Source organism: Microtus pennsylvanicus, chromosome 13 (assembly GCF_037038515.1).
Source record: "Microtus pennsylvanicus isolate mMicPen1 chromosome 13, mMicPen1.hap1, whole genome shotgun sequence".
NCBI lineage: Eukaryota > Metazoa > Chordata > Mammalia > Rodentia > Cricetidae > Microtus > Microtus pennsylvanicus.
In genome coordinates this window covers 70,562,195-70,575,946 of record NC_134591.1, presented here as the reverse complement: position 1 = coordinate 70,575,946, position 13,752 = coordinate 70,562,195, and the positions used below count along the sequence as shown (strand labels likewise).

The 13,752-nt window shown below is 53.9% G+C and overlaps 1 protein-coding gene across 2 annotated transcripts in view; it reads right to left on the bottom strand.

Moving 5' to 3' along the window:
- Positions 1 to 2,024: 2,024 nt before the first annotated feature.
- The window catches only part of Capzb (capping actin protein of muscle Z-line subunit beta), a 103,098-nt gene continuing 91,370 nt past the window's right edge, over positions 2,025 to 13,752 (bottom strand). Inside the window, exons 6-10 of one of the 2 annotated variants that reach the window (XM_075947210.1) lie at positions 13,387 to 13,503; positions 6,790 to 6,855; positions 6,036 to 6,112; positions 4,867 to 4,979; positions 2,025 to 2,836 (exon numbers count right to left, since the gene is read on the bottom strand). In XM_075947210.1, the coding sequence (XP_075803325.1) occupies positions 4,877 to 4,979; positions 6,036 to 6,112; positions 6,790 to 6,855; positions 13,387 to 13,503 (363 nt within the window). In that variant the 3' untranslated portion in view covers positions 2,025 to 2,836; positions 4,867 to 4,876. The remainder of the gene's footprint in view (positions 2,837 to 4,866; positions 4,980 to 6,035; positions 6,113 to 6,789; positions 6,856 to 13,386; positions 13,504 to 13,752) is intronic. The other variant, XM_075947211.1, reaches the window with a different exon arrangement.

Sequence of the window (13,752 nt, the reverse complement as noted above, 5' to 3'; positions counted from 1 at the left end):
CTGATACCCACAGAAGCCAGAATATGACTTTGGAACCCCTGGAACTGGGGTTACAGTTCTGAGCCATCATGTGGGTGCTGGGAGTTGAACCTGGGTCCCGTAGAAGAGCAACGAGTGCTTTTAACCACTGAACCACCACTGCAGCCCTGAGGTCCTTGTGCTAACTCCTGAGCCCAGGATTTCAGGTGTCCATCACCATGCTCAGTGTGTGTGGTGCTGGGAATCACCTCAGGGCTTTTCTGCGTGCTGGGAAAGCACTCTTTCCTACACCTCTAGTCCTCCCGTTTCTTCTTCCCAATCCCCATGGGCCCTGCTAGCCATCACGGCTCTCCCACTGATGGGCATCAAGGAAAGAGCAGAGGGCCAGAGTCAGCCAGGCTGCAAATGCTCTTTGACGTGTCCCATGCTGTCCCTTAGCTAGAGTGGCATCCCCACTGCATAGAGGGAGGTTTGCTGTGCCTGTCCCAAGAGTCCAAGAGTAAGAATAGAGAAATGTGGGTTCCAGAGATGGGAATGTAGAAATACACACAAAGTTGTAAGCCTAGGAGAATGAGAGCAGACTGTCAGCCACTTTAGAGTAACTATCAACAGTGGGTTACTTTGCTTTACAACCCATAGCTCTGTCTGCAAGGCTGAAGCAGCCCTCTGCAAACTGAGGGTCAGCTTTTTAGATACACCCCTTGGCCACTCGTGATGAACAACTGATGTGAGCTGAGTTGACCTTTAAATGATGGGATGTACGTGGCTTTTTGGTTGTGCATTGTCCCTTACCCGTCCCTGCTGAGCAAAACTGGCCGTATCAGGGGAGCATACAGCTTTGGTAAACACCATCAGAGAGCACCAGAGAGAAACAATGGGCTAAATACAAACACTAGTTTAACTGAAAAACCTGTTAATGGAAATTGTAAAAAAAAAAAAAAAAAAAGGCAATTTGTATCCGAGTTTTACCTCGAGATTGTAAAAATTCTTTTGTTCATGCCTAGTGCTTGCTTCTTGCTATAAAGGGGGGGGGGGTCTGAAACCACCGTGGCCATGGCTACAGAGCCCATCTCTGGCTGTGGTCACAGCTATAGCTGAGCAGCTTTGTGTGCCCTATGGAGATTATCCTTTTCTGGAATAAAGTTTGCTTCTGGTTTAGTAGACTCTGGTGGTCTGTCCCCATCTTTGCACGACTCAAGGCCCCAAGAGTCCTCACAGCCCACGGAAATGGGTTTTGGGCAAGGCCCACCTTTTCATCATTCTCTGTCCTTACAGCCAAGGCTGGCACGTGCTAGTGGAGTGCTTGCTCGCCCAGCTGAGTCTCTACCCAATTCTCTGTTGCTTCTTTTTACATTAATCCTGTTTTTGTGTGTGCACACGCCGGCCAGTTCTTTGGCCACGTGGGTTCCAGAGATGGAGCCCAAGCCCCTCAGGCTTGGCAGCAAGCAGCCTTTCCTACCAGGCAGCGTCTTGCTGGCTCACAGCCTCTAATTTCAGTATTTGCTTTGGGACAGTCTCACTAAGTGAGCCTGAAGTCACTCTGAGGATTAGGCTGGCCTCGGATCTCTGGCAGTCCTCCGGCCACCGACCCCCAGGTGCTGTAATTACAAATGTGTGCCAATGCCCAGTTTTCTTTTTTAGTTGAGACAACATGTGGATGTATAGTCCAGGCCAGACCAGCCTTGAGCTCACAATCCTCCTGCCTCAGCTTCAACGCTGATAGCACAAGCATGAGTCATGGCACCCAGCCTGCTCTACCACCTCCCATGGAATTCTGTACTTCACACAGGACCAAATAAGAGAAACCAGGAGTAATGAGTCAGGGACATCACAGAAGATGGGGTGGCAAACATGGTAGCCACAGAAGCCAGGGAAAGGGATGAGCAACCAGCTAGATAAGGAAAGGCGTTAGGAAGCCCTGGGCTCTGCTTCGGTCCCTGAGAAGGTGAAAGTGGACTGAGGTGGACAGATGTGCTGTAGCTGGATGTGGGATGGGAAGAGCTCCAAGACGAGGGAGACAGGTGAGAAAGAACACAAGGCCAGCACTGTGTCCCAGTTTCTTTTTATTTATTTTTTTGTTCTTTTTTTCCTTTTTTTTTTTAAGTATGGAGGCTCAAGTAGAAGATGTAGATTTTTTTGTTTAAGCTTTACAAAAAAAAAAAAACCAAAATAAAACAAAAAAACTCCTTTTGCATTCCATAAAAATCGACAGGAAAGCACCTGGCCGGAAGCGCAGCCGGTCGCCAGCCGCCACCCCACTGTGGTCTCCTTGGGTGGGCACGTCTGCGCAGGACAGTGCCGAGGACGTCTCTCTGTCCTCCATAGCTGTCCGCTGTCCCCCCCGGCCCCCAACTCCAAGCAACTCCCAAATACACATGGAATCTGATTTCCAGTTCTTCTCTTTCACACACCAGTTAGTTCATAAAATGTTTTTGTTTTACATTTTTTACACCAATGTAACAAATATGGGAGGAGCAGTGGCTGACAGTATATATGCTTATAAATGGGAGGAAAGGAAGACGGGGGCCCAGGCGAACAAAAAAAAAACCACAGGGTCTCTATGGAAACGTCGTGGGAAGCGGGCCTTGGAGCCAGAGGAGGGTGGTTATCGGGCTTTATTCTTGGGGAGCGATGCGCTGCGTGGTCGATGCAAACTGTTACGTGACCCATCGGGGAGGGAAAGGAGGAGGGAAAAGGAGCAGAAAACGAGTTTTCTAAGAAAGGAACCTAACGAGTGCATGGCGTGTCCGGTTAGCGTGAAGCAGAGGTTTAACACTGCTGCTTTCTCTTCAAGGCCTCCACCAGGTCATTCTTGAGAGCTTCTTGCTTTGATTTGTCTGCAAACGTCTGCACAGACCTACAGGAGAGGAGAGAGGACATCAGCTGTGGAACAGAGAGGGAGGCAGCCTGGGGCCACCGTGGGCTGTCAGGCTGTACCATCTACCCTGGAGAGTGGGAAGGGGACCTGGCTGGGGGCCTGCACCGCAGCACCTTGCTGGGCATTATGGGCAGAGGTCATCTCTGCCCAGGCTGTGGGTGACCTGGCCACTAGATCCCTAGGTCCACAGTTCGGGGTACATGCCTCAAGCTGTTGGGCGCTCTCAGGAACTTTGGACCTGCTGCCCAGGCTGAGAGGTGAAGACACTGGGCAGTGAGGGCTTCTACTGCAGCATCTGCTCCACCCCCTCTACCTACAGCCTAGGCTGGCTCCTTACCCGGGAGCAGTGTAGCAGCCCCTCCCTCTGGCCCTGCCTCACCAAGCACACAGGAACCAGCCTCTGTGCCAGTGCTGCTGGCTGCGAACCCAGTCCCTAAGGGGCAGCCCTGGGTCCCGGTGTCACATCCTGGGTTGGCAGGGAGGCACTCTTCATCAGAGCTGGACCTCAACTTGTCTAGTGCTTCTCACACAGACTGAGTTCTCAGAAGCATCTCAGGGTGGAGCTTCTTCTAAGCCTAATTCCCAGGTCAGGACACAAAGCTGGGAGCAGGAGAGAGGTCTCCCGCAGCACCAGTTAATCAAGAGCATACTAAACTATTTGCAGCAACCATGGGGAGCTCAGAAGCAGTGAAAGAGCAGGGCAGCATGCTTGGCAAGTGGCTCGAGTGCACACTGGGAGAGGCCCTATCAGAAGTCTACCCTCGCGTGCTGAGAATGGCGAAGGCGAGATGGAGTGGGACCTGGAGCGGCAACCCATGAAAACCCGAGAAGTCTTCAAGACAGGAAGGACAGGACCCGACTGAAGAAGCCACTGGACGTTAGTATGAGCTGCTGCCACTCAGGTGCCATTTGCTCCCGCTGGGGTGTTTAGGGTCCCAAACTCTCACCAGAGGCCAACACTAGTGTGGCAGCGAGAGGAGCAGTGTGAGGGCTCAGGCAGAGCTTGAGTCGGGGCAGGGAGGAGGACACATCTGGCTGATGGGCCGGGGCTCCCCTCAGAATACCTCTCCCTGGTTTGCCAGGGAATGGCGGTGGTGGCAGTGTCCCTTAAAAGGGCTTTCTTCGGCTGGGACATGGGAGGTCTGGAGATGCCACCAAGGCTAGAACTGATGGCTGCCTTGGACCTGAAGTCAGCACATGGGCCAGACCACAGTGTCAGGGGAGCCCCCATCTTGGAGCTTCACGGTAAATCCCACAGGCCCTTGTCTGGGTTGGGCCTTTGGTGTCCAGCCCCGGGGCCTGCAGCTTCCCAGGAGCCTCGTTTTAAAACCCTCCTCCTTTCCGAGATGCTGACTGCGTTTGCACATCTGTATTTGTCCCAGGCCAAGTCATGGTTCTTGGCCATTGTCAACAAGCAGGGCTGTTTTCCTTTCCACCAGCATGGCTGCTCGAGGACAGCTGCAGCTCATTAAGGGAGGCTGTGGGACACGCAGCATGGGTACAGAGTGCCCAGCAGTGGCCAGTCTGGAGGCGTGCTGGCCTGGCTTAGAGAGTGTTCCATCACTCAGAGAGACTCAGAGGGAGACCATGCTTTCTGAGTCAACAGCCCAAGGGGCCCTGAGATGTAGCTTGTGGGATACTTGGTAGGAGAGCAGGCAGGAGGAACCGGCTGTACTTCTGTCAGACAAGAGGTGTGTGAGCTGGCAGAAGGCAAGACACACAGACCCTGCTCCTTAGCCAGTGGGATGTATGCACACAGCGCCCTCTGCTGGAGAGGCCATGGTAGTGCCAAAGACTGAGCTTTGTCAGGAGCAAAAAGCCCAAACCTGGCCTTTGCTCAAAGTGCGAAGCACATACACCACACACACGTGTCCACACGATATGGGGCTGAGGCTATGCGTTAATGTGGCTACCCACCAGCTGTGAGTGGACACAGGTTAGTGGCAGGGTCTTGGCAGGTTGGTGAGTCCTGTTTAGTGGGGAAGTCTCACGCCCTTCAGGCAGGGTACCTGGGTCGGCTCAATTATCAGGCTGGATGTAGACCTGGCGCTGGGTCAGCACTTGAGAAAGCTCCCTCTGCAACTGCTTAAACTTGTGGTTGTCAGGGATAGCATCAACAGATCTACAGAGAGTGTTCGGAGAGGATGAAGCCGTAGCAAGAGAGCAACAGCAACGCAGAACAAGAGGCCAGCAGTCATGGGCAAAGGCAGGAGAAGGCTGCCTCGGCCTGGGGCTGAGTGTGCGTCTCAGCCACAGAGGCCTCGGTCTTGAGAGGTTCACACCTGCCTCCACACAGGCTCAGATTTTCCGTGTTTCCCTGTCATTACTGGGAATGGTGGGGGCTGTCCAGGCAGGAGAGTATATACGGTCCATTTGGTACCACAGCCCCCAAGTGTCAGGACTGATCAGATACTTAGGTCCACTGGGGATCAAGAGGGGCCACTATCTCACTTAACTCAGACTGCTGGACATGCTCACAGACTTTTTCTGGCCTGCAATATGAAACCTGGGCCAGGGAAGGGCACTGGAAGACTGGGTCCCAAGGGCACAGCAGAAGCCACGAACTCACAGCAGAGCTGAGCTGCAGCACCCTTCCCAGTTATCAGCTCCCCTAACCCCGCTGGCACTCTGCCTCCCACGCAGGACAAGGGCCGCTGAGAAAGGTGTGGGAAGGACCCTTGTGACTCCAAGGCCAGTGCTCTCTTCTTCACTCCTCCTCAGTCACTGCCCCGTCCCCACTGGGTTCTGCCTCCCACTGTACTACACCAGAGCCAGAGGCCACAGTGTGTCCTGCCTGCTTCTGCAGAACCCAGAGCTTGAGACAGTGCCGGGGACCTCAAAGGGAACACCATGCCAGGCTGCTCAGCTGTCTTCGGCGTTTTGGATCTGTGTGTGGCTGCCAGGCCCCAATGCCAAAAAGGCTGGGGACAGTCTCTAGGGACCAGTGCCAAGCTCTAAGGTGAAGGCACCAAAGGTTGCTGAGGTGACTGAGCCCAGTGGACAGAGCTGGTAGAGGTCACAGAAAGTGCTGGGCCAGCTTCTGAGTCTTTCATACTGAAAGCAATCCCTGACCACATCTTGTGATGAGGAACCGGGAGGCCCAAGACCACAGAGCGCTAAGTAGACAGGATGTAAGCCTCATGTTTGGCCCCAACGCTTCAGAGTTTTGGTACATTACCTCAGCCCATTGACGATATCCTTTGTTTTTCCAAAGTAGATCTCATTCAGTGTACTTCTGATTTTATTTTCCATGTCCTGGGAAGGGAGGTAAGTCAGCAGAGATGGCAAACAGGAACCCCGAGGCCCACATCCACCTGCCACCACCAACCCTGCAGTCCCCTCTGTGGCCACAGGAGGGAGGTAAGAGGCTGCTCTTTCGTGCTGAGAGTAACAGCCAGGCTGCCAGAACCCCACCTATAATTTGTGTTTTGGGTCTTTCTTGTCCTTCAGCATGGAGGAAGCCAACATCTAGGGACTGACAGCCAATTCTGACCACTGCTGGGCGCAGGTCTAAACCACATTATCAGCACACTGCCTGGCCACCAACTCTGTGAACAGTTCTGTGAAACCAGAGAACACGTCTCCAGTCCAAACAACCCCCCTTCCAAAGGAGACGTGGTGACAGGCCAGGCTGTGGCGGCCACATGTGAAGCTGCTCCAAGGGCCCTGGTGTTCCAGGGATCTGTTTCCACCCCAAGTTCAGATCACTGTTCACACCCAGTGATCAGGGGAAACAGGACTTCATACTTCCCGGGCCCAGAGACAGAGCAGGGACACTGGGGTGAGTAGGCTTGGAGCCGAGCTCTGCTTGTATCCAAGTCAGAAGAAAACTCAGAAAACCCGGGCAGGACCAGCTGCAGCAAAGACGGAGGCTGCGGAGAAGCACGCCGGTCTATGCTGTACCAGGACGGGGTGAGCCTGGGGCCACTCACCTCCACCAGGCGCCCAATGTTGGCTATGTGTGGAGAACAGTCACTCACGGTTTCATCTTTCTCCATCTGCAAAGACAGCAACCTTTAGTCAGAAGCTGCAGCTCCAGGCTGCCGCCAACTAACGGCTGCCCCTGCACGTCACAGTCCTCTGCCCCCTGGTGGCTGCCCCTGCACATCACAGCCCTCTGCCCCTGGTGGCTCTGTGGAGCTTTCCTAGCACAAGTGACTGAAGTTTGTGGTTGCAAACAGCCCAGTCGGCAGACATTCTGAGGCCCTATTATTTCTAGGGCAATGTTTCTTGATGCTGCTCTGAGAACTGACTCCCCACTTAGCTCCTAGGGCTACAGTAGTGAGGGTAAAGGGCCACAAGGGACAGGTCATCCTGGACCATATCATTCCTGCAAGCACATGATGTGAGCGAGGCCTGGTGTGGGACTGGAAGCTTCCCTGTGTCACAACACTGTCAACCTTGACCAGCAGAGCCATGGCAGCCATGGGGACTCCCGGCCTTGCCAGCAAAGACTCTGGGGCCAGCAGAATGCAGTGCCATGCCCACAACCATGTGAGCAGCTGTGGAGGAGCCCCCTTCTTGCCACCGTGCCAAGGCCAGGAGTCATGCAGGGAAATGGTGGGTTCCTGGTTTACAAAGGAGGGGACAGCAGCCAGCTCTGAGTGCGTGAAGGGAGATGACAGCAGGGAGGTGTGAGCCTCTGCCATTGGATTCTGGTTCTCCCACGGTAAGCTTTACCTCCCTGAGAAGGGAGTAACCGTGTAAAAGAGAGCAGCCTATCTTTTGTCTCACAGGGTGCCAGGAGACTCAAATATTTACGAGCTCAACACTGGGGCTGGAGCAACGGTTCAGTGGTTAGAGCACTGGCTGCTCCCCAGGAGACCTGATTCAATTCCCAGCACCCACACAGTGGTATGTAACTGTGACTCCAGTTCTCTCCTCCTGGATGAGACATGGGCTATTGAGAGAGGCCAAGGGGTGGCAGAACCTAGGACAAGAGAGATAGAAAAGCCAGTGTGTGGGGGCGGGACCCCAGAATGCCAGCAGGGCTGAGCCGGCCTGCAATCTGGCAGAGTAAAGTGATCTCTCACTCTCTATGGCAAAAGAGGGAGAACACAGCTGTTGGCAGAGGTGGGTAAAAGTGGGGAGCACACAGCTGATGGCAGAGGTGGGTAAAAGTGGGGAGCACACAGCTGTTGGCAGAGGTGGGTAAAAGTGGGGAGCACACAGCTGTTGGCAGAGGTGGGTAAAAGTGGGGAGCACACAGCTGATGGCAGAGGTGGGTAAAAGTGGGGAGCACACAGCTGATGGCAGAGGTGGGTAAAAGTGGGGAGCACACAGCTGATGGCAGAGGTGGGTAAAAGTGGGGAGAACACAGCTGATGGCAGAGGTGGGTAAAAGTGGGGAGAACACAGCTGATGGCAGAGGTGGGTAAAAGTGGGGAGCACACAGCTGATGGCAGAGGTGGGTAAAAGTGGGGAGCACACAGCTGATGGCAGAGGTGGGTCTCGTAGGTCTCCACAACAGGCATATGCTCACTCTACAGTCAGCTCCAGACTACCAAGGAGAAAGAAAGGGGTAGCCATTTGGTAGAGTGTTGCAAGGCCAGAGTCCAGTCTGAGGTAATAATCTGGACCCAAGGACCTTCCAGAACAGAGGTCTGGTCCTAGCAAGGGGTTTCCCAAAAATGGTGGTGATGAGGAGCTGCTAGTCATGGATGCCTTGATCCCTGACTGTAGGCCCTGAAATTTCCTGGGCACTCTTTGGCAAGGGGTTCCAGGGAGTCTTGCTGCTTAGACAGAACTGTCTCTGAAGTAGTGAGAATGCTCGTGATGGCAGTGACGGCCATGGGCCCACTCCAGGTGTGGTCAACACTTCACAATACCAGAGGAACATCATCTCCCCTAAGCAAAAGCCTGCTTAGGACAACTGGTTAGTGTGCGTGTTGAACGGAGCTGGGGAGACACCCAAAGGGCAGGGCCTGCCCCCTATTTCTAAAAGAAGTGTTTAGAAACCAACATCCCACATAGAAATGGCTGCTGTGTCCAGCCTCCGGACTGCTCGGAGCTGCTCTGTGGGTGTTTCTGATCCAGCCAACTGCACTACCCTCCCAGTCTTGCTCAGCCCCTGCTCTATGCGGAGGGAGATTCTTGCCTCCATCCTGCCAGAGTAAGAGGTGAGGGTTTTGTGGTCTCTGATGGGCCATCTCAGTGAGTGCTGGCAGCCCAGGGTGAGCACAGCCCCGGGTGAGCACAGCCCCGGGTGAAGGGCGCTTTCTGCTAGACGAGAGAGCAAATCAATGCCTTGTCTCCTTTTTTTTTTTTTTTTACTTCAGAATCAAGAGCCACCTTCCAGCAGAGAAAGGCTGAAACCACCAGACCCTCAAAGGAATAGTGTATATGTGTGTGTGTTGGGGGGGGGGGGAGGCAGAAGTACTCCCCAGCAGCACACAGGGGGCCTCTAAACTCAAGATCCTGGCACATGCAGGCAGTTTCCATAGCCCCCTTGCCCGCCCCCACTGCCTCCCTCCTCTCCACACCTGGCTGGGGTCAGCTTGCTGGCAACGCTGACCCACCAGGAACAGAACTATTTTTGTAATGCATATATTATTACACCCTCATAAAAGAAGCTGCCAGAAGGAAAACATTTTTATGTTCTGTGGCAGCACAGATGTTCCACAAGGTGGTTCCAACCGAGTCTGGAGTCAGGGCCTAGCCTGCCTGTCCCCAGTGAGACCCTTTCCCCCCTCTCTGCAGCTAAGATGGGGAAGATACAAGTGTGCTTGGATCTGGTGGTTGCTGTCCTCAAACAGGGTGGGTGGTGTTTCCCACTGGCACAGAGTATCTTTTCTAGTTTGTTCAAGTCAACAGGAGGGCCCATTCAGCAGCACAGTGTCTGCCTGCGCCTCCACGCCCTTGCTGTTACTGCACGCTAAGGGATGACCATACATACACGCAATGCCACGGTATGCCTAGCAGCACACACTTCGTTAATGAAGTCCCATGCCCAGGGCCCCATGGCTCGTGTCCAGCTAGGATCAAACCTGCCACCCAGCTGGAGAGGAGGGGAGGACTGTACGACTTTTGAGTTGGCAGCTGCTCTTCTGGAAGATACAATGGAACTGCAGAATTAGCTACTCCTTCCTGGGTAGAAACCAGGGGTCAGAGTAGCACAGGCTTTCAATAGACACCATCAAGCCCACAGCTGATGAAAAGTGAAAGGATCTGTGTGGTCATACTGTGAGGTGACAGAGCTGGAGCCTCGACCAAGTTATGGAGGATTCTGAAAGCAGCTTTCTTTGAGGTGACCTCTCTGGTGGATGGATTTTGTATAATGCTTACCAAAAGAGGAAGGAAAACCCACAACCCAAGATTCAGAAGTTATGAGATGGGTCTCTTCCAACCTCAATGGCCTCGTGGAAACCCAGCACCCTGGCCCCTCATCTCTTCCCCTGCCTTCCACAGCCAGACCAGGCTCTCCTGGTTTACTGTGTCCCAAGTCATTTTAAAAACACTCAACTGCTTCTAGACTTTGCACCACTCAAATGGCACCATCCAGGCCACTCACAGTCCAGAGCCCACTGTTGGGAGCTGTTCCCAAGGCAGACCGGCTCTAAAGGTCTGTGCTACCCTTCGTTCCCTCCAACACCCACAGGGAAAGGCCATGGGCCAGGGTCCACAGGAGAGGCTGCTGGCAGCTGGCTTCTTACTGGAGCCTGTGGCTCATGAGGAGGGAGGTTTGCCTGCAAACGCCCAATCTCCCCACTCAACACAACATTCCACCTTCCTGTCTAAATATTTAGAATCTGAAAAGAAAATGAGGCGAACATCTGCAGAGCCCTGCCCCGGATGGAAGTCCTTGGATCTCTTTCCGGAGATTTGCGGTCCGCCTCATTCCCACGTCTCTGCTGTCACACAGAAAAGTGACCTCTCCGAGCAGCTTCCCTTTCCGATCTAGGGCTTGGCAAGCAGTACTTTGTCACTTGTTCCCTGGCTTTCCAGCTGGGGCCTCGGTGGCAGCGTGCCAAGGAGCACCTCTGCCACCGCCCTCACATGGGGCATCTGCCCTGGCAGGAGGACACAATGATGCTGTAGTGAGGTCCAGAAAGGCCGTGCCCACAGCCCCACAGATGCAGGGTTTGCCGAAAGCCTCTCTCCCATCTAACTGATGCTCCCAAGAGACAGCTCTGAAGGGAGGCAACAAAAGGACACAGTGAAGGATGAGGCAAAGCTCCCAGCAGGGTATCCTGAAAAGCTAAGCAAGCAGCTGGGGCCATTTATCACAGTGACAGGTGCCACCAAGAGGGGTTCTCAACTCCCTCCATGTATCCCCAGAAGCTATACGGAAAAGAGGACAAGAAGCAAACCTGAACTACTGCCGGGAGGGGACCCCCGAGGAAATAGCCCCTGGCTTTCCTGTACATGGGGCCTGGGAAACTTGGGACCTTGGGAAGTGCCTAGGGTCAGGCTGCTGGGGAAGAGCCACACTGGCGAAATGGGGACTTGCTCCTCCCTGATGAGGAGTCTCCTGACAGCTGGACAGCATGGCATGCAGGGTCAGAGGCTGGCACCAGAGGCCTGGTGTGACAGCTCCTCCAACCAAGGGCCCCCCTTCCTGACATGCGGAGTGGGTGTAAGAGTGACCAAAACTGTGCAGTCAACTTGTGTGTAGGGGGACTACCCTCTTTCCCTGTCACTCACAAATGGAGGTCAAAGTGTGTGGAAGGAAGGGTGTTGTGCTAGACATATGTGGGCTTAAATCCAGGCTCTGCCACTTTTGTTCTAGTCAATTATTTAATAGCATGGGCCTCAGTTTCCTCACCTGTTAAGTGGGAATGGCAACTGGCTAGAATGTAGTTCAAGGGGATGGTTAGGCCACAGACACTTTCCCAGGGTGTATCTGGGACTCACAGCTGAGCCCTCAGCACCCCCCCTCCCCCCGGCCTGCTGTGCTTTGCTCCTGTGCACTGGTCAACCCCCATGGCTCGGTTTCCTCGCTCTGTAAGTTACTTGTACTGGAGCAGAGCCTCGGCTTTGATGCCTGTTGAATGAGTTATGGCTCTGGCCCTCAGGATGATGACAGAAGCGTGGATTTCCTCAGTAAAGTCCCAAGAGCACAAGGCAGCAGAGGCGATGTGGACAAGGTGTGCCGAGAACAGCCACTCACCAGGCCGAGTTTGGCTTGGCAGAGCTACTGAGTACGGCAGGGCCAGATGCTGGCCATGGTGGACGGCCCTGATTTAAACTATCAGGAAGACGGAGGATTAAATATTTGTGCAGGTCACTGTACACCAGGTGTAATTATAGACAGTTTCCAGCAGCAAGGAAGGCAGGAAGCAGCCTCCGGATGGACTTAGGAGCTCCCACCCATCCACTGGGTGGCAGGGAGAAGGAGAGGGGAGGCTGCAGTGGCCCTGGCTGCTGAAGGACTTGGCTGGCCCGCCTATGTCAAGGGGCCATGTCCACAGAGCAGGATGGGCTCTGCCCTGGGTACTAATGCCTGGTTCTGTGCTGGGCCTGGGATGGTCTGTCTTGAGGATGTAGGCTCCCTACAGTTGCTAACCCCTGACAAAGCAGAGGCGGGAAGGGTTTTCCATGGGAGACTCTAAGGCTCCCATAGTTGCAAGATGTGCAGGCTGGTACTGGCTATCCTGCTTTGCACTGTTGTTTTTCAAATGCATGTAGATGCCCTTGAAGATTGCAGAATGCAGACCTACATAAGAGTTCCTAATCTAAACTCTCCTGCAAAGGTTTTCTCTTAAAAGCTATCAAACACAGAATTATCTTGCGTGGTTTTGGTCCTGTGAAGTGAGTCTTCTAGGCAAGAAGTACTGGAGAGTACCGAGCCTCGTCCCGGCCCCCAGAGTAATAATCTTGTGGAGCGGAGGCTCTTCAGAAGCCAGATGCTCAGGAACAGGAGTTCGTGAGCGCTTCTGCTCCTGAGGCCCCGTGCTGTGCTTAGTCTGCTCTCCTGTGCTCCCTGTGCACGAAGCTTCCTGCCAAAAAGACCTCTCCTAAGATGCGCAGGTGTGTAAAGGGTCCGGAAGGTGTTAAGGTTATAAACATGAAACTCTGGATGGAGTGCTGAGGGTCTGAAACCTGCTTAGGTGCCTCTAGTAGTTCCTGATGTAGCTGCTAAGAGAGGCTTATGCCAGGAAGGCCAAGCTCTATGTTCTGCTCACAGCCCGAAGAGACATCATGGAATGTGGCTGCTAGCAGGACAGGGGAGCAATAGACAGGTAGAACTTGGCAAATCTGCGTACAGAGCTGAAGAGTTCCCCACCCAGAATCCTCCACATCCAACACGTGGGACTCAGACCAGGCTGGGGAGCAGGCAGCTAGGACTGAACTCCAAGAAGCAGCTCACGTGGAGTCCAGTCTGACTGCCGGCAAACCCAGCAAAACGTGAGCACAGATGACGGCAAGCCCTGGTGGACGACAAGTAGCTCAGTCCTACTACACCAAGCAGCTGGTGTGTAGCCACACGCACCTCAGAGGACAGTAAGGCAAGAACTAGAAGTCCCCCTTAGCTGGCCATATGCTCTAGCACCAGAGGGCACTGGCAAGAGGCGGGAACACAAGTTCTACCTGTCTGGTTAGGCTGCCTCCAAGGTTCATGGTGCCTGAGCCGGATTTGTTGGTTTGCAGCCATAGCATCACCGTGGAGGTCAACTTGTAATGGGCGGTACGGCCGCTGGACTTCTCCTGGGGGAGAAGATGGAGAGCAAGCATAGCATGGGTGAACCGGGGCTGGGGAGAAAGCCATGCCCCACCCCCATGCCAAGGCCACTCCTCCCTTATAAAATTCCCATGGTTTTTGTAGGGCAGATCTGCAATATGCCTTAAGCACTCTGGGGAGTTTCAGCATCAGTAAGTACTATTCCCCTGACTTATCTTCATCCAAATGGCTCTGGGCATTTTTTGGAATTAGTGGGGTCGCATAGCCTAGCATCT